This window comes from Cyanistes caeruleus, chromosome 4 (assembly GCF_971803275.1).
Source record: "Cyanistes caeruleus chromosome 4, bCyaCae1.hap1.1, whole genome shotgun sequence".
In the NCBI taxonomy this organism is placed as follows: Eukaryota; Metazoa; Chordata; class Aves; order Passeriformes; family Paridae; genus Cyanistes; species Cyanistes caeruleus.
Window position 1 is genome coordinate 35441012 of NC_141704.1, and position 25237 is coordinate 35466248.

At 38.0% G+C, this 25237-nt stretch overlaps 1 protein-coding gene across 11 annotated transcripts in view; it reads right to left on the reverse strand.

Moving 5' to 3' along the window:
• Positions 1-3123: 3123 nt before the first annotated feature.
• CNOT4 (CCR4-NOT transcription complex subunit 4) overlaps positions 3124-25237 on the reverse strand; it is a 77275-nt gene continuing 55161 nt past the window's right edge. For 6 of the 11 annotated variants that reach the window (XM_086885787.1, XM_086885785.1, XM_086885788.1 and 3 more), the window contains 5 exons: positions 23322-23379; positions 22614-22863; positions 20289-20786; positions 5336-5548; positions 3124-4548 (listed from right to left, as the gene is read on the reverse strand). In XM_086885787.1, coding sequence (XP_086741913.1) covers positions 4247-4548; positions 5336-5548; positions 20289-20786; positions 22614-22863; positions 23322-23379 — 1321 coding nt within the window. In that variant the 3' untranslated portion in view covers positions 3124-4246. The remainder of the gene's footprint in view (positions 4549-5335; positions 5549-20288; positions 20787-22613; positions 22864-23321; positions 23380-25237) is intronic. The other 5 variants (XM_086885794.1, XM_086885791.1, XM_086885795.1 and 2 more) reach the window with 1 other exon arrangement.

The following is a 25237-nucleotide window of genomic DNA, read 5'->3' on the forward strand; positions in this document are numbered from 1 at the left end:
TCTAAACTCCCTTGCAAACATAAGGATGGAAACTGATGTGTGATCCTTTCCCTCCCAACAGAAGGAAAAAAAGCCAGAAATCTCCACAGCAGCATGACCAGCTCTACCAAACTATAAAAAACTCTGAACCAAAATAGAACAAACAAAAACACAAAGCCAAAACCATCCCCCATTTTCCCTAAAACACATCATCTTCAATGTTTATGATTAAATGAGAATCTCAGGGAAAAAAAAGCAAATTATTGGACAACAGAGTCTGTGATGGATGAGAAGAAAAACAAAAGTTCAGCTCAGCAGATCCCCGAAAGGGGACAAGGAAGGTCCTGCTCGACCCCAGTCGGTTGTGAGTCAACACCATTGAAATGCCTGCTCCAGCAGCAGCCCTGCAACAGCATTTCAGGAGCTGCAGAAGGCAGGGTGGTGCCAGGGGGTGAATTCACCTGAGATCAGCTCAGCAGATATCCAGACCTTCCCTCATTCCCACTAACTGCTGCTCAAGTCATCAGTCTGGCACATGTGCCAGTTGCAAGTGGCCCTCCTTAATACTTTTTTAACTTTTCTTTTTTCAACATTTTACCTTTTTTTTTTTTTCCTTTTTTAGCTGTTTTCTTTCTCCCTTTTTTTTTTCTAATTGTGATTAAATCAGCTCTGTTAAGACACTGCATTTACAACGCCACATACCTGCTACCACTTGATTTCCAACTAGGCAGTGAAAGTTATTAAAAAATAATTAATGCAATGGCTCCTCACCTCAGCCAGAAGGTGGCATTTTATTCCTTCCTGTGATCTAGAAAAACAGCATTCTTCTCTTGATAGATATTAAAAAGATGGGGGGGCAGGGGGAAACCATAGGGCAGGAACCTTTACTATCAATCCAGCACTGCTCATCCTCAAATTACTATACCTGAATTGTAAATTTATTGAAAATGCCACACAGCTTCTTTTACCAACACATTCATGGCCAACAAATCCCTTCCTTCCCTCAGCACACACTCATACACATTTTAGAAGAGGAGTCTGGCTCATCCTTTATCTTCACCAGACATTATCTACCAAATGCGTTGCTAGTCCTGGGTCAACAGCCTTTCAGTCAAGCACTGTTCTTTGCTTAATACATGAAAGAGCTGCAAGTATCCATATACTGTAAGAAAGAACAGACCATGAACTAAGATGATCACATGGATGTTCTCTTTTCAATAAATGTTTCTGTACAGAATTTGTTATAGAAAAACACCATCAATTAATAAAAAAAAAAAAAATCAAAAAAACACCCACACCAAAAACAAACCCCTAAAACCCCCGACAAAACAAAACCCCACCTTCCTCCCCCACCAATAAACCCAAAACTTTGGGAGAAAAAAAGCAGGTAAACTCCACACAGTTGAACAGAGTGCAACACCAGGTTGGTTCCCAACTGAGGGGATGCAGATCAAGACAGTATACAAAACTAGGCTAAATGTGACAAAAGCTGCACCCTACACACATCAGTCTGATTGCTGATACACTTCACTGTTGTCATGCCAATGTTACCCACCAAAAAGTCTTTCTTGGGAAAGCAGGACCACAAAGAGAAAAAGTCACTGTAGCTGCAAACCTTTTTCTGAAGGTAAGGGTTTGTTGGTAGCCAACCACACAAACTGCTGCATGGCAGCAGGGAGTAAGCATCTCCCAAGCAGCTAAAGCCTGGTTTCCAGGGGCAGCAGACCATGGGCACAAGGTTGCCACAGCACCTCCTAAACTGCAACAAAGGGACAAGTAACATACTGAAAAAGGCAGCAGCTTCAGGAATTGCTGTGGTACATAGACAGTTGGAGCTACTTTAGGAGCCTTGCTAATTTTCAGTCAGGAAAGGCATCCTTCAAAAACAAAATGTTAAAGGTGGAAAAACATCTAGCAACTGTGGAAGGAGACACAAAAAAACCCCCAAACCAATACATCTTCACCAGCACCTCCAGCAGACAGTTCCTGCTGGGTTGCAGCCCCAGTTCAGGGGCAGCAGTAGGCTCTGCCACAGATGAGGCCATTCCAGCCCACAGCACTTCTCTTTCCACCACCAGCAGTTACAGGTGACAAAAACAGTTTGCTTTTTGGGGAGCACTGGCATCAAAGGTTGTGCACATTCCTCCAAGTAACCAGGGCACATGACTAATCTGCAGCAATGCTGCCAGTTCAGAAACAACACATACAGGCCCATAATACAGAGTAATAAATACAGCACTAAAATGGCAACGCAAGTGAGAGAAGAGCAAAAGCATGTAGTCACCAAGTGATATTCTGCATAACAGGTTATTTAGAAGCACTTTGTACAGATTCACTGTACAAAATACACTGTACAATTGGCTCCTCTGCCCAGTGACTGATTCAGGATTTGTTCCCACTTCCTGAAAGGACAGTTCCTCACCCCACCCCATCCCCGTTTAGATGTTCACAGTTCATCAGTGGAAATTCCCTTCCTTGCCCCTGCCAGCAGCAAACATTTTCAGAAGGCTGCCAGCCTGAAGCAAAGAAGCTCACACCAGGTGAGAAACCCTTCTGCATAGGCATCTTTAGAATTTCAGGCTCTCTGCCACCCTCATAAGCTACATCAATCAGCAGCACCACCACAAGGCTGCAGGTTTTCAATATGTCTGCTTCCAAGTATAAAAGCTTATTGGAGGCCTTCTGTCCATTAAGAGCTCTTCATCCCCTGTTGTGCAGTGACAGTATTTTACACTTTATGCAAGGCTGCTGATGAACACAGGGAGTCATAACAAATTCTCTGCCATATCTTCAGGCATATTATTGCATGCTATCTATCTACCCTGAGTGCCATGGAATTTAATTCAGAAAATATAAACAAGATTTTCATGCTTCAGATTTAAAAGGATACCACCAAAAACATTTAGAGACTGCCTCTAGCTATTGCCATGAGCAAAGACAACAGAACCCCTTTAAAAGATTTAGTGTTATGCTTTTTCTACCCTTCAATACAGAAGTTACCATACAAAGCAGTATTTCCAATGATAAAGTAATTCTGGTTTAGATGAATAAGAAGAAAACCCCAAACATGCAATGGCATACACTTTTTACCAGATGTAGTAATTAAAAATCCAAGGTTAAAAAAACCAAAAAGCAAACATGAAGTCATCATCAAGTTTTCTGTTTTATTTAAGATTTTAGTTTTAATTTTGAAGAAAGAGGTACATTTCCTTGGTTTTAGTTTTAGCGTCAGGTTATAACCATGTTTATTTATCTGTTTTCTTTTTTCCTGTCTTTTCAATACTGCACAAACGTCCAGAAACTACAGGGTTAAGTAAAAGCTGCAGGCAGAGGAGGTCAGAGGTTGCTCCTGATGGTGATCATGTGGCCCCAATGCAGTGCTATCCCAGAGTGCCCTAAACAGGTGAATCTTTTTTTTCTTAAAAAAAAAAAAGAGAGACTGACAGAGGAGACAGAAAGACTGAAGTAAATATCACTCGTGTTTCAGCTGCTTATATTATGTATACGCTAGGTATTAAATCTGTGAATACTTTTAAAACATTAAAGTTTACTTGAAATCTAAAGCCAAAATTAAAGAAAAATCTTATTCTCCCCTCTTTAAACCACTCTTTAGCAACATGCCAGTTACTCATACCTATAAGTGTTTTGTCTTTCAACACACTTCATGTCAAACTCTGACTGATGCAATAAAATCCCCTGCTCAAAAAAAACAAAACAAAAACAAAACAACCAAAAACCAACCAACCCCAACATAGCAATTTCCCTGTGTAGTGCCACACTGAATGCAAAATAAATGCTGGGTCACTGCTTGCCCCACATTTTCAGTAATTTCATTTAAATTAAATATCTTTTTTATGTTCTTGCATTTGATTCTGCATTGCACTTTTCCCCCTGCTGCAGATTGACACTTTTCCACTAGGCAGAAATACTCATGTGCAAAAGACGTAAGACACTAATATTCTCCTTAAGCATTGAGACTTGCATTTTGATTTTTCTCTCTCTCTTTTTTTTTTCTTAGAATGGTTAGAAAGTATTTCAAACAGTGTATTTCAAACACTGGTTCTGCAGAAACTTAACAAAAAGAATGGTCATGACCCTGTGATGGCATTGCATTTGGGGGGGGAAGTTTGATCAGGAACTGGATTCTTCAGAAAGAAAGATATGACAGGGAACAGTAGGTGGGCATGGGGAGGAGTCAGGGTGGGACACTTCCTGCATTTCTAACGTTTTGGGTCTTATTTTTCTTTTTTTTCTTTTTCCTCCTTTCCTAATGACGATCCAGCGCTGAGCTCTGTAGTAGATCTGTGGGGGTTTTACTGGGGGGTCTGAAGGCTGTCTGAAAGCCTGGAGGTGGGGAATGGAAGCTGGTGGGGTTTGAAGGAGGAGAGTAGGGATTCCAACTGGCTCTGTGCAGAGGGATCTGTGTGCCGAAGGGGTTACTGTGGTGCGTCTGTGATGGTGCTGCACTGGGGCCGTCCACCTCTGTGAGGGCCTGAAGAGATTTTAGCCAATGTGGAGGATTGTCATCTTGAAGGGTGTCTAAACTGTTTCCTGTGGAGGCTGGGATACCTAAGAAAAGAAGAAAAAAACAGGGATACAGGCAAGTCAGAGGAGAAACAATAAATCGACCATGAAGGAGGTCAATTTAACCTAGCAAAAAGCAACAATGAAAAACATGATTAGTTTGTACAGAAAATGCATTTTAAATTATTACGTATTATTACCCTGGCCGCAAAAACACATAACATTAAATCGAGATAGGAGAAAGTTCACCCTCAGAGCACTTCTTCATAAAACACACATTTTTCTACCAAACATTCTGCTTGAAAACTGCATCCCTGTCAACGTGACCTTACCACACCAAGCTGCCAGTATGCTGGCACGTACATGCTTCACCTTTTACTCTGCCTACTTGAATCATGCTTCAGCCTCTCTAACAGGGAAACACAACCAGACAGCCTTATAAAAGAGAGCTTTATAAACAAGTGGAGTACGTCCCTTTTTAAATAACAATAGTCCAGTGATTGCCTTCAGTGCCTCAGGACCTGCGACGCACATACCGGACATGCCATCCAGCAGAAGGGACACCTTATAGATTGAGCCTATAGGAAAGCACTGATCCACCTGACTGCCTGTAAAGGTCCTGGGCATGCATCGCAAAGGCCTAAGTGACGCTCTGTTATACCTAGAGGTTCCACAAAAATTCCTGGACCCTTGAGGTTTTGTGGATGGAAGCTGGAAGAGACCACCGCATACTGACTTTTTCTTTTTTCTTTTTTTCCAGATGTAAATCAGTTTGTGCCAAATACCCATTTGATGGTTTGCCAGTGGAGCTGAAGGAGTGAGAAACGGTTACCTGTGATGATTGCGGGGTCCATCCAGCTGCCAGGGCTGTCCCAATTCAGGCTGTCGGTGGTGGCAGTGTTGGACGTTGGTACACTGTGGTTGGCGTTGGAGGGGGAAGAAGCATTGGGCAGTCCACCAAAGTTGATGTTAATGTTCGGTAGAAGTGCCCTTAGCCCGTCCTGCCATTCCTTCATATTTAAACTCTCTACAGAACTGCTGTTGTCTGGGAGATTTACCAACAAAAAAAATGAAAGATAAAAAAATAAAAAGCTGAAGTTAGAAACAGATGTCCTTCTTTGGTGGGGTATGGGATTTTGCTTTTACTTTTTAAGCTAAGCATTTAATATTTTCCCTATCCAAAACCTAGGGTCAATGCTTCCAAGATTGATGAATTACTCAGAGGGGCTGGCAGGTTTTAAACAAAGTGTAAAGGAATGGGAGAAAGATATAACTCCTCCCCCAATATCTATCTCCCCATTTTGATTGAGAGACTCAAATAATCAAGGACACAGTGGCTCTCCCTCTATTACTAATGGGAAGATCTACCAGGTACTTGATGAGAATACCTCTGCTGCAATTTGGCTGCTTTATCGATGGGCAGCAGGCTCAAAAGGATTGTTTGATGTATATCAAAATGAAGAAAGGCTAGGTAGGGCTTTGCAATAGCAATGGAAAGTGAGAAACCAGGGAGGCTGAGGAAAATCACAGATGTCTTTTGTTTTGTTATAGCTTGCTCATTCACAGCCCTATAGATGTTCTTCCGAAGGAAATGGTAATGAAGTTGGACGGAGTGAAATTTCCTCTTGCAGTTGAAGAACAGTAGTGAAAATTCTTTAAAGACCTTTCAGAATAACTTCTGACACAGCAATATCCTCAAAATTTTGGTAAGAAGCAAACCAGCTGGACACCAAAGCAGCCAAGTCTCAACTACTTGCCTGAACGTTTCAAGACATATTGCTAACGGACAACAGAATAATGTGGCTATCAGCACTACAGGAAACGATCCCTCAACACAAAAGTTACACCGTGCTATCTAGAACAGACTATCCGGTTCTGTGATCCATCTCTCACTTCAAGTATCTTAAAGCAGGACAAACCACACATGAACATTCCAGTATTTATCATCCAATACAGGAAGTCATCCTTTATTAGCTTGTGGTCAGTTATATTTGGAACAGAAGTTTTAGGCAGTGTGTTGGCTCATGGTTATCTTTTTGACAAATATCTAGAATAAAATCTCTTTTTTTAAAAGATCTCTGTCCATCCTGATGGAAGAAAGGACCTTGATCTCCATCAGAATTGTTATAAAGAGATACTTTCACAATACTGTACTTTATCAACAACGTAAGAGATTTAAGTCTTCCTGGAAAATTAGAGGATAACTCATAACCTTATGTTGGAGAGCAAAGAAAGCAGTCTCAATTGCTATCAAAACCTGCTCTGGCAGTTTTTGTAAAGCTGAATGTTTAGGAAAAAGTGGCGTCTTGAGCAATTACCTTTTTGTAACCAGAAGGAGGGGAAGAAAACCCCCAAACCAAACAAAAAAAAACCTACTTCTTGAAACCTTGTCCTTCCACAGCTCCTCCTTTTTCCTTTGCAATACTAATGCACAAAATAAATGTTTTAAAGAATTCGGAGCCATACGTTTTTCATTGAAAATGAAATCCTACAATCCTGAGATTAATAAATCAAACCCTACAATCCTGAGATTAATAAATCAAAATTAAAATTTTAGAAAGTATTAATGGAAATGTCCTCAAGAGATACTTGTTCACAACCCACTTGAACATCCATAAGCCCATTCAAGACAAGTTCTAAATTAACTTTTTGGAACAAGAGTAGCAAGTTCACCATCACAGAAATAACTGCAACAAATTCTGTGTTATACACCATTTGTTTCCGCTTTCTTTTCCTCACTGCTCCTTCAAAAAGCTTGTGTGAAGAAACACAGCTCTGTTTAATTATTCATTCCTACTGCAACGCAAAAAGCACACAAAAATGATTACTGGGTCCCTACATGAGTGAACATACTCATCTCAACACTTGTGAGCTAGGGATCTGCAAGGGTCTCAGTCACCAACTTTACTAACACCCAACACATCCTCAAAACTCTTGTGTAAGAAAAATTAAAGTGTAGTACACTACAAGCAACATGTCATGGAGGAAGAGTAAGACAAAGCCTGCAGACTGTTATAAGGAACAGGATAGGAAAATTAATACCACAGGGCATTAGGCTTCCTTGTATGTTTTTGTCACGTTATACTCCATTTAAAAAAAGACATAATACAGCACACATAAGGGTCAAGAAAGGTAGCAGATTAGATACATGACTCTCATGGAATGGAAAAGGCTGGCACTTTCTGGTGAGGAGACATTGCTGTCTGAGGCAGGCATAGTGCACCACTGCTGTGTACTCTCTCTAACACAAAACAAAAAGAAATACAAAACTGAGGGACACTGCTCTTTACCTCAACTGTCTGAACAAAATCTACTTGGATTCACAGAAGTCAAGAGATGAAAGGCCTAAAAGGATTCAGTTATCTACCAAAACAGTGTTGTTTGCTAGCTATAGGAAAGTTACCTTAATAAAAATCTTGTGCTTCTAGGTATAAAAGCAACAAAATGGAGAATTACAAAATTTTATTGTCTTTCCCAAACAGGCATGTTAGTGAGGCTGCAAAGCAAGCTAGGACAAAAACATTGTCCCCTGATACAAAAAAAACCCAAGCAGCACATGTCTTTGCTGGAATCTGGCAAGTTTAAACAGCCTAAGTGAAAATGCAACTCCACCCCAGAGACAAAAGTTACTTCTACCAGGTAGAAAGGAAATTAATTTCTTCAGAAATCATTACTCATCCCTCAGCTAGTTTGTTCTTCCTGTTAAATAAGTCTGTGATTCAAGATGAAGCTAGGACCATAGTTAAAAATGAGAAAAAGCTAGCTGTCAGTTAATACAGACCTATTAAAAAGCGCATTTGCCTATTACCTTTCCCTACTTCTGAAATTAACTGGTTGGAAGGAGTAATTTTCTGACTATTAGCAGACTTCTCAGTTGGACATTACAACCTAGGGGTGTGAGAACCAATACACCACCATTTCCCTCTCAAGAAGTGAAAATGCTGCCTCATTCCATAGGCTAATCTTAAAAAGGCTTAAAGCAGCATGCCCACTGATAGTGGGAAAACACAGAAGACAACAAGGTAAAACCCAGGAACTGCAAGGAAAGTATTTATATACCAAGATATGTATGAGATTCCTCCCCTCATGCCCTAGCTTTGTCTCTCAGAAGAGAGAATAACCTGGTGAAGCACCACTATTGCCATGAAAAGCATTCTCAAACACAATGAAACTCTGAGCATTCTCAAACACCTGAACTCTGGTCTTCCCTTGATGTACGTGTCATAATCCCATCTGGTCTAGTGGAAGCTTGGGTTTACAGGGGTCAACAGATCCCACAGTTCTAGCACTGAAATTTTCCTGTGTTCTGAGGCAGTATGTTAATGTGAAATAAAAGCACTTGTACATAAAATTTGCAAAGTCAACCACTGTCTTAGAGTGAGAAAAGGAAAGAAAAAAAAGCTTTATCACAAATGCAACTTGTCCATCCACTCTAGAAAAAAAAACAAACATCTGAAGCTAACTGAAGAAAAAGAATATATCTGAGAAGCCTGAACATTAATTTGTATAAAACTAGTCATTTAATGAATTTCTAAATAAAATCACTTCCCCATTATCACATCCTACCAGACATTCAAATAGTTTTACCTCTACCTGCAATGCCTTAACACCATTTCTTCAAATCAGGCAAAGCAGTGTGTGTTTGGGGAGAGGCCATGAAGAGGATTAATGGCCTAGCCAGAATACTGTTCTGTTGCACATAATCAGTACTTTTGAAGATGTTTGCACAATTGCTGCACTGATACAGGCTGTTCTGTGACTTCCAAAATTCTGACAATGACACTGCAATAGAGACCCAAATGATGTTTCAAATTTGGCTCTATCACTTCGGTGACATTAATGCACTCGACCTTTTAGACTGGTGTGATAGCAGAACTTCCAGTTTTCTTGGTGTGAGACAAGCCCACTAAAATGAATATTCCACAGTGACTAGACTATTTCAAATCATTGCCCCCAGTCTGATACAAGCCTATGGTAAAATCCAAAGCAAAATTCAGCCAGTATATGCTTAAGTAAATACAACCAATAGGAAAGATCGTGAGACTGTTACATTAAGTGCAAAGCAAGTCTTAGCTCTTTGCTCTATCAAACTTACATTCCAAGCCATTACTGAAGCCTATTTTCATGCTAATTAAGTAAAAACATTAAATATCCTTACTCCAAGTCTTAAATATTCTAGTCCCACTGAAAAGCAAAAAGTCCTGCAAATCTAGGTTGCAATTATTTCTTTTTAAAGAACCCATCAGTATGTGTGACCTAGACACACAACTACACTGTAATGTGTCAACTACAGAAAAGCTTCAAATAAGCAAAATAAAATCAGAGGAAAATCATCATGAGAGATAAATAAACTCCTAACCAATGCCACATACCTGACTGCAAAGAGAGGCAACAAGAGAAGCCAAGAGACTATCAAGGTATATTCAGTAATAGAATAGGTATTTCAACAACATGCCTGTAAAAAGGCCCTTGTGAAATCTTCAAGGACACTGTACAACAAATTTTGAAGCCAGAGAAAAATGAGAGAAAAAAAGAATAGGAAGGACTACCAGGAGTTCACCAAGAGTCTTTCAACTCAATTATAAACAATTGGGGCTACCAGAGAAGCACACCCTTTCAAGTTACATCTCTGGTCCCACTCTCTGCTTTGTGCTACCATGTTCACAGACAGCACAAATTGTATGTGCTTTCCCTGAAACAGCCCTATTCTGAGAAGTGACTGAAGCTTCTCTATTTTGATCTCAAATTGACTTTTCACTACTGGTATTTCTGTTTTGAAAACAGTTGTCCAGAACTTCCCTTTGAGGGGGAAATAAAAGGAAAGGACAAGTTGTCGCATCCAAAAAAGAAATTACGACCATAACATTACATCAACTCAAAAGCTTTTCATCCAAAGCATACTTAAACATCAACAAAACAGTTATAAGAACTATACCTGTTTCACTTTAGTATGAATAATAAGTTTGTTTGCTCATGAATTTTTTTAAGCATGAATAAAATCCCATTTAAACTTCTATGACCTGAAGGATTTCTCTCTGTTTTATTGACTCTCTACATCTACAATTCCTAGTAATCCTACAATGTTTAAACCAAACAGTGAAGTTTCATCCATTCACCTAAGAGTGAAAGAGGCCTAAGAGTGTAACTGACAGATTAGAGAAGATGGAAACTGTCCACATTTGAACAGAAGTGCTGCCCATCAGGAATACAAGTAGCTACTTCATCATATTAGGGAAACATCAAGTGACAGGAGCACTAGAAGGTAAAGCTGTTTGCAGTGAACCTTTAAAAGCCTCACAAACACTATTTATACATGGGAAACAAATTGACAATTTACAAAACTCAGCTTTATAAGTGTCATTTCACAGTGTGAATTTCAAATGAAAGTCTTACAGTCATTAGAACTGGGGAAACAGAAGATGCACACCTACAATTTATGTACATACACCTACAAAATAGGTTTTGGTAGACAAGAGACATCAGTCTGCCCTCAGCTTTAAAGTACTGCAAATAAAGCACATTTTATCTCTATTCCATATCAATTTCCATGGTTATAGTAATTCCACTCAATTTAAAAGACAGCCATGTAAACAGAAACACACTATTCTTCAATGCCAAGTAAATCCAACTGCAATTTATTCTGCCAGCTAGCCAAACTATCAAGTAGAATATATTAATTCTAAAGTATACATTTAAAGGGTGGAAAACATGATTTTGTAAATGAACTTCCTTTTTGATGATGATCTGACAGTACAACTTTTAAGCTTTCTGTGACTAAGTAAGTGTTCTGAGTAAGAAAATGTCATTTATTTTCAGGGGAAATCCCTTTTACAACATTAGCACAGGGACAGTAAGAACACTCATATCTGCTTGCACGTACAGTGACAGAATTTTATTAGGCTTGAGAAAAGCAGTTTTACATCAAGTATTCTGGAGAGTTCTTGTGATTGACTTACACTTACCACAGCTCAAGAGACCAAACAGTAATTGTAGAAGCCAGCAACCCAATTTTAATCTATAAGCAAATTTCAAATTGAGATTCCAAGTTGCTTTGAAAAACATGCTTGACTTCCTACAAAACGTTTCCAGAGAATCCCACTGTTTTTTATTACTGACTCTGTAAGAAAATACATTTTGGTGCTTAATCTATAATAGATAATAATCTGATAATCTTTAATATTACCATAAATCTAAACCAAGGGCACAAAGACTTAAGATACTGAAACAAATGAAAGAGATACTTCCTACAGAATCCTATACACAGAACAGTCTGATTAAAAAGCTCAGAAAGCATGCAGTTCCATTCATCTGAGAAATAAAGTTCGTTTTAACCTAAATTGCTTCCTCTTGCATCACGCATCAGGGTTCAATCTCACCAGATTACCCTGTGGGTCAATAGAAAAAACTTTGACTTCAAACAAAAAGCCCATGTGTACAAATGTACTGTGGGTACTTGGATAGATACATCCATAAATAAAAACAAAACATTTGAAATTTGCCCTATAAGGCAATCCAAGAACTAGAAATAGCAAAGAAAAAAAAATTGGATCTTCAAAGCTATGGTAACAATTAGCAAGAGCCTCTCTTGTTAGACAGATTCTCGATTCCAGAAATATCCAACCAGTCAACCAACCCTCTGAGTTCAGGCTGCAACACCAGCATTAGCACAATGAAAGCATACTCTGGCAAAAGTTAAATTCATCTTTAACCTTCCCACATCTGCAAACAATTAAGGCTGATATATATTTATAGACGATTTCAATAATTCTGTGGGAAAATTAGATAAAACTTCAAGAAAGCCAAGTTTTCACCTTCCATGACATAAAATTCATTCCGATTACCAGATGCTGTCTTCCGATAGAAGTGACCAATTTTCTACATAAATAGATTTTTAAAATTAATTCCTCTGAGGACAAGATTAAGTTCAAATGAGGCTGTTTAGAAGAAACCAAGAGATAGCAAGGGATAGGATTTTTATTTTTTTTTTCTTTTCCCTGAAATGTAATTTGGCAGTAATGGGAGGAGAAACACTATTTGCAAAGCTGCTCTTCCAGTTGCTGCTATTCCTTCAGGATTCATTTATGCTCCTCCCCCAGTACAATTTTTAAAAAGATTATGTTTCCACTCTCAGTTGTTTTTCAAGCTGGAGCACTTAAAAAGAAGTTAATGCAGAAAGCCTTTGAATCACTTGTACTTTTTGCTGAAATGCACCAGACATTATTGGTATTTTCTTAAATGGACTTAGAGTGAAAGTTTCAGGCCCATGCCAAGGCACAGCCTTTTGTTAGACACTGAGGTGGCAGTGCCAAGTGCACTCACTTTTCAGTCTTCAGAAGTAAAATGCCATGTTTTAACATCAGTAAGACAGTTGCACCTTGTAACTCATGCCAGTGACCTATTGCATATTTTGAAGTGACTTCAGAAAGGCATCTAAGAGAACACAGCATCCCAAGGCTAAGCATCTGCCTGTGCTGGAGGAAGGAGACACACTACCTAAGACAACAGAACTGTCTCTTACACTACAGCAGGGCCATCCTGTGATCTTACCTGTGAAAGGAAACAATCTTTCTAAGTTTTGGTGAACCAGTCCTAAAGAGGTTCTATTAATAAATGTAGTCTTCCATCCCTAAAACCTTAGCAAAAACCAACATTTAGTGTAGCTGAAGCTCCTTTGGTGATGCTACTAGACACCAACAGTCATGAAATTTGATGTGAAAAACCTCCTGTCTGCTTGTTTCTCTCTGTTTCTGGAAAGTTATCAAAAAAAGCTGTCAGGACTAACAGTCCTGAATACAGACTGGGTCAGCTACTCAGGACACCTATTTCAGCCAACCCCATGGTTATTTTAAATGTAGTAGAGCTAATGTGATTAGTCACTCCTCTGATACATTGCAGCCAAGTTGGAGGATTTATTTCCCCCATTTTTTCCTTTGTCACATACATATTCTTCCAAAATAAAATTACACATTTAAAAATAGGCATCCTGCTACCCAAAAAAGGAGGATGCCTGTGTTTCACTGTCATGCCTAAAAATCTTGCAATCAATGATTTTACAAAAAAAATCTAAGAGCTTAAAACCAAGCTAGAGAGATGAAGACAGATATTTATGTATCAAGCCTTATTTGAAACAGTATCACCTATATAATCATAGGAAAAAAAAACCAACAGGATTTAGAAAACAGTTGCAGTACTACCACTGAAAAGGCACTGGAAAGAAAGGTGGGTGTGCAGGGTGAGATTTTGAAACAGATAGAGAAGTAGCAGGACTTAAAGGACAGGTGCTGTGGATGACATTCTTCCAGAGATCATGACAGGATCAAGATTACACCAAGGAAGCCAGGCCTTTGTAGTAAATGTAGGCAATGTTTGGGAGTTAAGGGAAAAGACACCAGAGCTAAAAATAGGAATATCCATAGCAGATTTAAATCTTGACACTGATTCAATAGTCTGGAAATTAATCTGAAATCCCACTTTCATTTAATTTAGTTTGAACCTGGATGCATAAAAAACCCCACTAAACTTCTCCAGGGAAACAGAAATGAACAAGCCAAAAGTTTTCAAAATGGATTAATTTCATATTGTGCTTAACACTACTTCTTCACCAGTGAAAACAAAAAATTAGTTATGATAGAAAATAAAAGGAGAATTACTTTCAAGGTGGGGATACACACAGACACAAAGCATCTCCTTGAAGAGGAAGGATGGAGGACTAAGAACCTCCATGGAAAAAATGGGGTGCTGTGAGCAAAAGGACTGATGAGAATAACAAAATGTTCAATGGCAAAGGCTGTACAAACAGTCATCTTTGTTGAGGAAACCAGGATATACAAGAATCAGTAGAAGCAATAATGGAAACACCTGAGGGTTGTTTAGAGAAGGTATTTCTCATTTTTCAATTTCAAAGCAGCTTCAAATGAGGAGTGACCCTATTATCAGGGTAACACATTCAGTTCTGAGAGCAGCTGCTCTGCACTCTGGAAAAGATACAAACCTTTGGAAATGCCATACGTGGCACCTACAACTGTCAGTTGTATCAACAAAGATGTTCGCCAGATTTCCCATTTTCAATATTTATCCCTAACCAGAGAAAGACTTCAGGCAGGCATAGATCTAACCAGGGTGCACAGAAATCACATCCAGCTGCCATGCTTTCTGCCCAGCTGCTGTTGGAAAGCCAAATATCACGGAAGACCACCAAGTGAGCAAGGACAGAAAATTGACTAATGCCTCTCTTACTGCTAAGTATGGAAACCAATACTTAAAACAGGCATTAAAACTTTCATATACCGTCAGGTCAAGAGGAAAAGTATTGGAAAATGTTCAACCATGGCATCCAAATAAAGGGATGTAAGGCACCACTGTTTAAGTCACATTCTTGTTGCTAGAGTATGGGATTAAATGCCTTTTTTACACAGCACCTGGAGAATTTTTACAGCATGCTGACCTCAACACCCATACCACATGGCCCAAAGCCTCTTTTAAAAAGGCACAGTAGCAGAAAACACACAATACTCCATATCGAATTATTATCCTGAGACCACAGGAAAATGTCAGCTGCTATGCCACAAATTCTGTTTCCTTCCAAGAATGTATAAAACAAGGCATGGGGTATGTGTTTGTTTGTTTGTTTTCAGGAGATAGAAACAACCCAGGAAGACCAAATGAGTATCTCAAATGGAAATGCAATTATGTTATGGGAAAACAGCAAGTCAGACAAGGAAACTCAGTATTAGAGGGAAAACATGTTAACCCTTATTCTGATATCTCATCCTTTTCTGTGCTGCAAACAGTCTTTAAATAATATGACCACAGCCAACATAAAGGGATCTTCCCTTGTTTTACTAAATCTTGTCCAAAAGGTAGCATTAGACTAGAAAGGATTTCGTGTTCAAGACAAGTTCAATGGCTGGGGGCATAGAGGCTAGAAAACTTAAAGCAGCAGAAAATGCAACACCATAAATTGTTCAGAAATGGAAGAGCTCAGTCCTTAAAATAAGAGGGAAGATGTTGGACCTTCTTAATAAAACTGTCATTGCTTTGTTCTCTCTGCTACCAGCTACTGCTTCACAAAAACCTAAACGCAGCCATGACATGAAAACATGCATGCTAGTCTGTCTGGATAAGGAATGCAACACCACTACCACAGACACTGCTGGGGGATACCCAAAATTAATAGAGCTGTCTACCCATTTATTGTCTCACCTTTAGATGTATATAATATCAGTAAGGATGCACATATTCAACAGATGTAAGCCACAACATCAAAACTAAAAGGTCTTGAAAGAACAAAATTTTGATTCTTCATTATATTCTATTACACAGACTTATTACATTCAACCCCATGTTTTGAAATATCAGGAACAGCTCACAGAAACCTACAGCAGCTCTGTATCAGTCAGCTGAATGGTTAAAATATCTCAAACTTCACAATGGTTATCTACAAAGATGATGAATAAAACCTTTTTTTCCCAACCTAAATGGGGTTTAATTCTTTACACTTCATATCTGTGTCCACTCGATTCTTACCTCTATTTAGATTTTTAATATATATGAGATATACATAAATTGCCTCTGTTCAACAAAGATTTGGACAATGCTTTGAGACATATGATTTAATTTTTAGGCTGCCCTGTGCAGAGTCAGAAATTGGACTTGATGATCCTTCTGGGTCCCCTCCAAATCAGGGGTTTCAATTATTTCTTTGGGAAGAACATATTGGGTAGGAGTAGTCTTGGTAGAGTTTGAACTACCTCATTATTATGGACTACAGAGAGCTTACAATTAAGTTTTACATTCAGGGTAATTATGAAATTAATAAATGAAGTAATAGCCAGTGTTTCAAAATGCCTTCAAAATGAACTCATGGGGAAAGTGGATTAACCATTTTCAACTTTTTCCTAATAGTTTTAACAATGTGAGTTCGTTACTATATTTCTATGTAACAAAATCAATGACTACCAACCACTCAGTAAATTCAAGAAATAAAACTATGTATTTCTATTTTCAAATTAACATGCATACATCTCATTTGGTAAGCATCTGTCTCCAAACACTGTTAATCTGAATCCTACCTTCACAGATCTCATACTATACCTATTATTTTTGAATACACCACCAGGCAGTAGGGTAGCAAAGATGATAGCGTACTAGCTATCAAATAACAAAGAGTTTCCTGTTATCCTATAGTAAAATAAAAATAAAGGCACACACCCACCCACGCTGCTGTCAGTATATCAACCTTTCTCTCTGCAGAACAAAGCATAGCTGCTGGCCAATATTCTTAGGATAGCTTGCTAACAATCTAGGGTAAGATTGCTTGTAGCAACAATTACACTGTCAATGAAGAAGTCACTGAACTTTACTCCTGAAGCACTGTTATACATTTATAATTTCACAGTAAGCCATCTAATCAAGCCCACTGCAGAGAGCAGCAGTAAGCTTAAATTGTCCCTGAAAATGACAACGTGAAATAACTGCTACAGTTTGAAAAATGATACAGTGGGGGAAGGAAAAAAAAGAAGTTACTTTGGTAATCAATCAAAAAGTTCATTTAAATATGGGTTGGGGACAAACGTATGCCTGATGAATATGACATTTCAAGTACATGCATAATAAATCTATGAAGTCAATCATGTGCCATTGTGTCATTTCACTAGAAACTGTACAATTAGTTAATAAATAATACCTCCTCTGAGAAATAAGCAACCAAATTCCACATAGAAATTATTTTTAAGTGAGAATTTAATTAAAAATAAATAAATGTAGGTAGTGCCTGTGTTCCTCCATTTAAATTGAGTACACATCACAGAACAGCCCTGCCTGAAGCTGTGAGCTTACAGCACAGCTCTGATTCTCAAATAAACAAAAGGCAGTTCCAGCCAATCACATTTAACATGTCACACATGAGCATTTCAAATTCATGTGAATAATAACACCTAAAGCAGAAACAGCAGCAGTTTGAAAGATACCATTTTCTTAATATGAGCTTCCATACCACAAATACACCTAGTGAATTTAGAAAGCCTAGAAAATACTATACTAATGTATGAATTTATACAAGTTATCAGATCTGCTTGTTTTGACATAAATAAAAAGCTTCAAAAGGGTTGATTAAATAGAGCAGGCAGACACAGACTAATGTGCCTGTTCTCATATTGCTTTTGTTTTTCAGCAGCAACAAACTGGTGAACACAGTAACTGGTCCAGTATTAGCTACTTACGGAATTCATAATCCTGTAAAAAACTGTGATCAAAGACCTTAAGAAACATGCAGCTTTTACCACAGTAGAGGGTCTCAGCTACAAGACAGAAAGTTGAGTTCCACCTGCACTGGTTTCTTTTCCTGTTACATCTGAACCAGCCAAGTTGGTAACATTTACTAAAACACTCGAATATAGACTAACAAGAGCCAAGAAAAAGGAACTTCAGGTGTACTACAGCTAACTTCCATACTGCTAAACAGCTGTTATGATATGCACTGCCTTTCTAGAAGGTCAGCTAGGCTATTTATAAGCTATTTTAATAGTCTTAAACAAGTGAGTTCCCTATACTTGGACACCACTTTCTTTCCCCAGCTCCACCAGACAGATGTTATCTGTAAATTACATGATGAAACTAGGAAATTCTGTAATTAAATACTTGCTTCTGATAGATTAAAAGCAAACAAAGAACAAGAAACAGTTTTTCAAACAGAATATAAAAGGGATTAACTGCGAGATCTGTACTGTAGATGCAGATTAAAAAAAAAAAAAGAATAATCAATAAATTGGAAACTATTAAGTCAGCACACAAGAAAAGAGCTATGAGGTCATCTCCTGACATTCAAATTATTTGTACTTCAGAAGCAGTTAGAATACTAAAATAAATATAAATAATACAAACCCATAACCCAGCAAACTAAACCAGAACTGAGACTTCAGTTGATTTCTGGCAGCGGAAAAAGGAGCAATCTGTCCTTGTACAAATTACTTTTTTTTCAAGACATATCAAAGCTGACGTACATCAGCTGAGAAGTGTTTGCACTGCAGCAACTGCTATCTAATTGTCAGCCAGTCAACTAACAATGTTTTCTATTACAAGAGATTAAAACCAATGCAAAGGAACTTCCCACGGTTACTACAGCATATGTTTATTTTGGTTTTAACATGGTATTTGCTAAAAATATTTTTAGAGTAATTGGTTGTAGAAGTTGCACACAAAAAAAGGACATAAATATCAATTCTATTACCTTAAAACATATTGGGAACTATATGGCCTGGGCTCTGCATCAACCAGTACCACACAACCTGCTCGTCAGAAGTTGAAAGATATACAAGTCTTCTACAGACACAAAAAGTTCCACTTCCAACATGCTAACTAAAAATAACGCAGTACTTTTGCAAACCTAGAATCAGCCTGTATTATGAACAGATCTTTTTCAACACTAAAGGATTTTCCTGGTCCCCCAGGCCATAAGATAGCCTTATTACTGACCCCTCCAAGCAGAAGTTTTACAATTGAGTGGTAGAGTTGAAAAGTGATGTTTTGTTGTTTTTCTGAAAGTTCTGGATAGTTGAGGGGAAAGGGAGCAACAATGCAACTGTGGATGCTGTACTTTTGTTACTTCATGCTAGAAACAATTTGTGCAACCAGGATCAGTCATTTTAGGCTTAAAACTTTTCAACTGCCAATATAAAGAGTTTTGAACTAATATTTGTAGTATGGACCATGTTTATACTTGAATCAGCCTAAAGACCTTACAGCAGTACGACAGCTGCAACAAGCCTTCAAAGAGGACAAAGTAGAGCGAAGTAACAGCCAAAATTAGTTCTTGTACTAGAGCATCAAAAAAACCACTAACTTTTCCTAGGTCACTTGTAGTAAAGCTAGTCCATCTAGAACCCATGAAAAGAAAATAATGCTGGCAACATGTCAAGGAGCAGTTTTCTCCACCTCAAGGCTACAAAGAGCTAACAGTGACTTTCTACCTGCAGTTCATTATCCATGTAATACAATATTTTCCCCTGTTACAAGAAGAGAATTTGTTTGGGACGAGCTAAATTGGAACTATGGAAGGACTTCAAACCCCAGAAGTGAATTTTTAATCAAGACAATTATTATTACAATTAGCTCCTTAGTTGTAATGTTTGATGCAAGAGCCTGTTAATCCTCTCCAGGCAGCCTAAACTGGCCTGACTGCACATTTCTTTTTCTCCACCATCACAATTCTCAGAATCAGGATGAATCCTCTTACACACATTGCAAGCATCCATTCAGTGAAGATTAGCATAATATTAAGGCCATCTGAAGTACAGAAATGAACAGCACTGAATGTTTTATTGTGTAGCCATTCGGTTGTGCGCAAGAGGGAACAACCCAGCCAAGACACGTGGCACAAATTACCATCATTACAATTTTTTGCATGACTTTAAGAACTGTGGTCAACACCTGCATGCCAACATGAAAGTCACAATGCACTTCCAGGGCCTATTCTTAAGTAAAGCCAGTCTGGCAAGACTGAAGAACCAAAATACCAATCTGCTTTGGCACAAAATTAAGCGGGCACATAATACTCCACCTTCCTTATAAAGCTCAATATTTACAAGGCTAAATATCCAGTTACTTTTTATTTTTTTAATACAAAGGACCTATTTAAAACAATATTCCTCTCTCTATTCATAACCTAGTATGACAGTCAAAAAATAACAGTCTACTGCTTGTTGCTGGCTATTTCTTTTTCCTGTTCTGACTCAGAGAAGCTGAGAGCATGAATTAAGTCATATTCACTTCCGTCCCTATTCACCTACCTGATATAGGGATCCCTCCCAGACCTGTGCTGTGTTGTGGTGGGAGATTCAAGTCCAAGAAATTACTATTTGAGGTGGGATTTGCTGTGTGGTTCAAGTGCATGATGCTATTGCGTGGGAAGGCCATCCAAGGATAGCGAGCTGCTTGGCCTGGAAAACTGAAGGAGTTGTAAACTGCTCGATGCTGTTGAAACTGTGGAAACCTCTGTGGCATGACTGGAAAGGTGCTACTGAGAGAGTTGGCATTTGTGGGTGCAGCAGGATGCAGGAATCCAGAACCTGGCCCTTTGGCAGTTGTAGTGTGTGGGGTAGGGTTCTGAAGAGATGTGGGCGAAAGGGAAGGTTGGTCTTGGACTGACAGTTCCTTCTCAATCAGGTCTGCTAAGGCTTTGCGGGTGATGTCAAAGGGATCAAACCCTAAGTCGTCCTCTTGCTGTTTGGAGGAACCAAACCCAAAAGCTGCTTGCCAGTCTGTGGAGGAGGATACTGGTATAGTTTCTGTTGGAAGAAGAAAGGAACAGGATTTAGAACAAGAATTAGAAATCATTTTCCCATTTAAAAATTTCAGCCTGTGGTCTTTTATCTTTCATGCAATACTGCTTCATACGTTCCCCAAAGACACCTTATTCATCAGCTTAGAATGCCATTTTCAGATCAAACTGTCATAGACTACTACTAAAGGTGAAGTGTTAGAAGTAGCAAATAACATTTTTACTGCACAGTTGCTCTGTTCCTGAACTACAGAAAAGCCTTATCCAGAAAGTATTTTCAGGAGTAGTCCCACTTGCCCTTCTTTACCCCATATTACTTCATGGAAGTGTGAACAAGCAGAGTTTAAGTAAGTTTGTTACTCAGTTCAATATTTTGCTTTCACTATTAATGCTGTGCAAAAAAGACAAGCAGGATGCTCCCTCTCAAAAGAGAGAACCTCAGAGCAGTAGTTCAAAAAACAAAACCAAAATCAACAAAGAAACAAAACCCACAAAAAATCCCCTACTGTCTACCATTATGAAGAGAAACAAGCTGGATTTTTGAGATACAATGATAAAAAAAGGGAACTGCATTACAAGATACTGTTAAATATTTTCAGGCAGTGTTGCAAAAAAAGTTATCAGAATTTGTCTTCATTTTCAGTTACTACTTTTCATTATTTTGTTAAGTTTTTTATTCAAGTTCAGTGAACTGGTCTATCTTCACATTATTTTTCTTCAAAATTGTGGTCAAGCAAGCTGCTAAGTTCAGGCTAGCATCACTTGCAACATCAACTCCCTCTGCTGGTAGGGACCTGGTCTGCTTCTTAAGAAGGTTCAGTATCCTCTCAGAGAAGAAATCTATGCTTCTATTTTCACTCTAAAATCCATGATGATAGATAAAGAGTTGCTAGGCCAAGAAGAACTTGTCCTTTGCATTCTTATTTAAACAGCAACAATATACTTTATGTTAACTATGATCTCTAGTGCCTGGAAATTCTCTCACTGCTACTTAATCCTCACAAAATTGGTGCATCAAGTGCCTTAGCAGAAAGGAATTTCCTTGGCAATAAATATTGTTTACAAACAGAATTATGATATTCAGGAAAAAGATCAACATCAGAAGATGAATAATCACTAAGTAAACCAACTATATCATATTATTTACATTCATTTTTTAACTGGTATTTTTTCATTTAGTTTTCTAACAATTTCCTCAGACTTAAAATTTGTGAGCTCTTAAATACTGTTAACCATTCCCAAGACTATATAATTACAACTAAAACTATGATTCATGCATATGACAACGTATTTCATAGGGGAGTAACTGAAAAATACAGGTATCTTTCAGCTGACGAAATGAAACATAACTTGTCTGAGTTTATAGAATCTCATCTCAGGAAGATTAGATGCTTTCAGGTAACCACGCAGGATACTAAGAAAATTCTGAATTCTACAGAACAGCTCCTGATATTAGCATTACAAATTATCACACCAATATACACTAATACCATGTATTTTCCCCACTCTCAATAAAAACCTTTAACTCTAAATATTAAAGTATATATGTCACATCCTATGCATGTTTCTAGGAAAAACTAAAATAAGCACTCTGATAATTTAGCCATGCAGCTTGAAAGCTCTGCAAAGTTTCTTTAAGAAACAACCCTTTGGTCTGTGCAATTCATCTGCAGTTAAGGGACAAATTTTAAGTATTTGTAAGGGGGAAAAACACAGTATGGAACAAATCCTAGAGTTTTAGGTTCTACAGAGTTTTAATCTCTATACAACTCTGTACAAGTTTTTAACAACTACAAAAACAAGCAATACCCAGCCATGTAAGCTGTGGATGTACCTGATGTGAAGAGGCTCTGTGGTTCTGGTGCTGTGGGCCAGTCACTTGAAGTCTGTGGAGAGCTGGGGAATGGAGGAAGCCCACTAGGGATGGGGTTGGGGTGTCGGAAGTTGTCAGAGAAGAGTGACTGTGATTCTGTTACAGCCCCTTCAAAAGGAGACCGTGCACTGTGATTAGATGAACTGATGGGTATAACTGGATTGGGTTTTGTTAAACCAGGTGGTGGTGAAGGTGTGTCACTGTTTGTTATCTACAAGCAAGAGAGAAAGAAAAAAATTAGGACATGAGTTGATGTATTAAACATTCTTCACTAACTCAGAAGAAAAGTTTCCTCAAAACTTCTGGCCACAATTAGGTTTGTTAATATATAGCTCAGCACAAGGTCAAACAAAAAATCAGCTTAGCAATAGCATTTCTAAATTTTGTTTAAAATCATCACAGAATCAACTAGAGTAGAAAAAAACCTTTGAAATCATGATGTCCAACCTATGACTAAACACAACCTTGCCAACCAGACCATGGCACTAAGTGCCACATCCAGTCTTTTCTTAAACACCTCCAGATATGGAGACTCCACTACCTCCCGGACAGCCCATCCCAATGCCCAATTATGATACACTTCAGAAAATGCTTGCTTCTCCAACTGAAAGTTGCACTAAATCCTCAAACTCACTTGTTACTTTCAGAGCACTTATCTTTGTGCCTTACCTGCTGAGAGCTGTCACCATTTCCTATACTGAGGGAATCTGAAGGTTTATCGATAGGGCTGCAAAAGTGGGAGGGAAAAAGACAGTAAGAGATCCAAGTACTTAACATGAAAAATCAACATTTGCTTTTGTAGTGGAAGAAAAGCCTTAAAATAAAGACAAAAATTAAGAAGTAGGAATTAAGAAGGAAAAAAGTACACTTATTTTTTATGAGACTGCTATTTTAATCACAAGCATTCCAATCATTTGTCATATTTTGTAATACTTTTCACCATTCTCTGTTCTGCTTGCTGACCACCTAAAGGAACAAAAGAAAAGTTTTGAACATGTTCATAACAACTCTATGCCATACAAAACCCCAGAACTCTATACTATGACAGCATTCTGTAACAGTCAGTTCCATCTACTTTACTACTGTAAAGAAACTTCAAAAGATTTATTTTCCAAACACAACTTTTCAGTTTCTGTACAAATCATAAATAAATCTGGGAGAAATAAAACATTAAATTAACATTTAGTCTTGGTGGCAAGTTAAGCTTCCCACCAGCCTTTAAGATTTTAACTGACAAATACTAGTCCCAAGTTAAAAAAAATGAGGTTTGAGATGACAGAAGGGGGGAAAAACATAGCATAAAAAATCTGCCAAAAATGAGAATAAAATACTGCAAAGAAACACCTCAGAAAGCCATTCTCTGTAAATTATTGTGACTTGGCTGAAATGGCCCATCTCAGGTTTCAAGATTCTTATGGGCATTTGTGAGTTGCCTCAATCATGCTAAACACAGAACTAATGAAATGGCATTATTGAAGTTCACACTAAAATCTTTGCTTTGCAACTTCAAGGTACTCTCATTTTCATCTACCAATGAGAAAAGATGCAGAAGCATCAGGCTGCACAGGCCAGTACACAGATTTTACAAATAAGCATCAGAAGTAAGAACATGAACTTCCACAAAGAGGCCACAATGTGATACAAATCAAATTATAGCCATGATGTTGAAAAATATATGTAACAATTTTCTTTTAAATGGGTGCAGACTTCAGATTCTAGATACACCTTGTTTTTGAACAGCCCCTGCTGCTGAAAAGTTTAATTACTGCATATAGCCATAAAGTAAGATCAGTTCATAAGATTTGTTCCACTTGCAATGTTTCCTCTCACCCCAAAATGACTAACTGAAACCCAGCAAAATTACTTCTCCATTCTTAAAGAAACTGTGTAAGACTAATCATCAATACATTTTTTTTTGTGAAAAAAGAGCACTGATTGAGTCAGTATCTCAAACAGATAAATTAAGCTGAAATATTTATGACTATAAAAGAAAAATCACTCTGTTATTCCAGTGAAGATTTACAACTACTTAGTGATCCAACGGTGTGAATAAATCTCTTCCATTTGAAACATACTGCTTTTGGTTAGTAATTTCTAAATACCTATAGCACAGAAGTTTGCTGTAGACTCTTCATTACACAATCAATTCTGATTGAAGAGCTGATATTCCAGTTAAATTCTTTTCTTACAGGGCTAACAGTCACAATACTGCAGTTTAAAAAGGTATGAGCAACACAACTTTTATTGACAATTTAAATGATGAAAATGTTTATTATACTTGAACCTGCCTAAGGAGTCTTTATTTGAAAGACAGAGTTCCAGCCCTCAGGAATGAATAAGGCTCATTATCTATTGACTACAATATTTTTATTTACATTAAATACATTCTTTTTAGAAAAAAGAAGAATTGCACATCACTACTGAGCTGTAATTCACAGGCTCTCTGATTGCTCCTCAATTGGATTGCTATTTAGCCTAACAAGAAGGTACCACTTTCAACAACACTCTCCATTTTAATGCATTGGTTCAATATTGATTTAAAATGAAGATTGGCTGCCTAATCAGCAGCTTTTTTCCCATCCAAC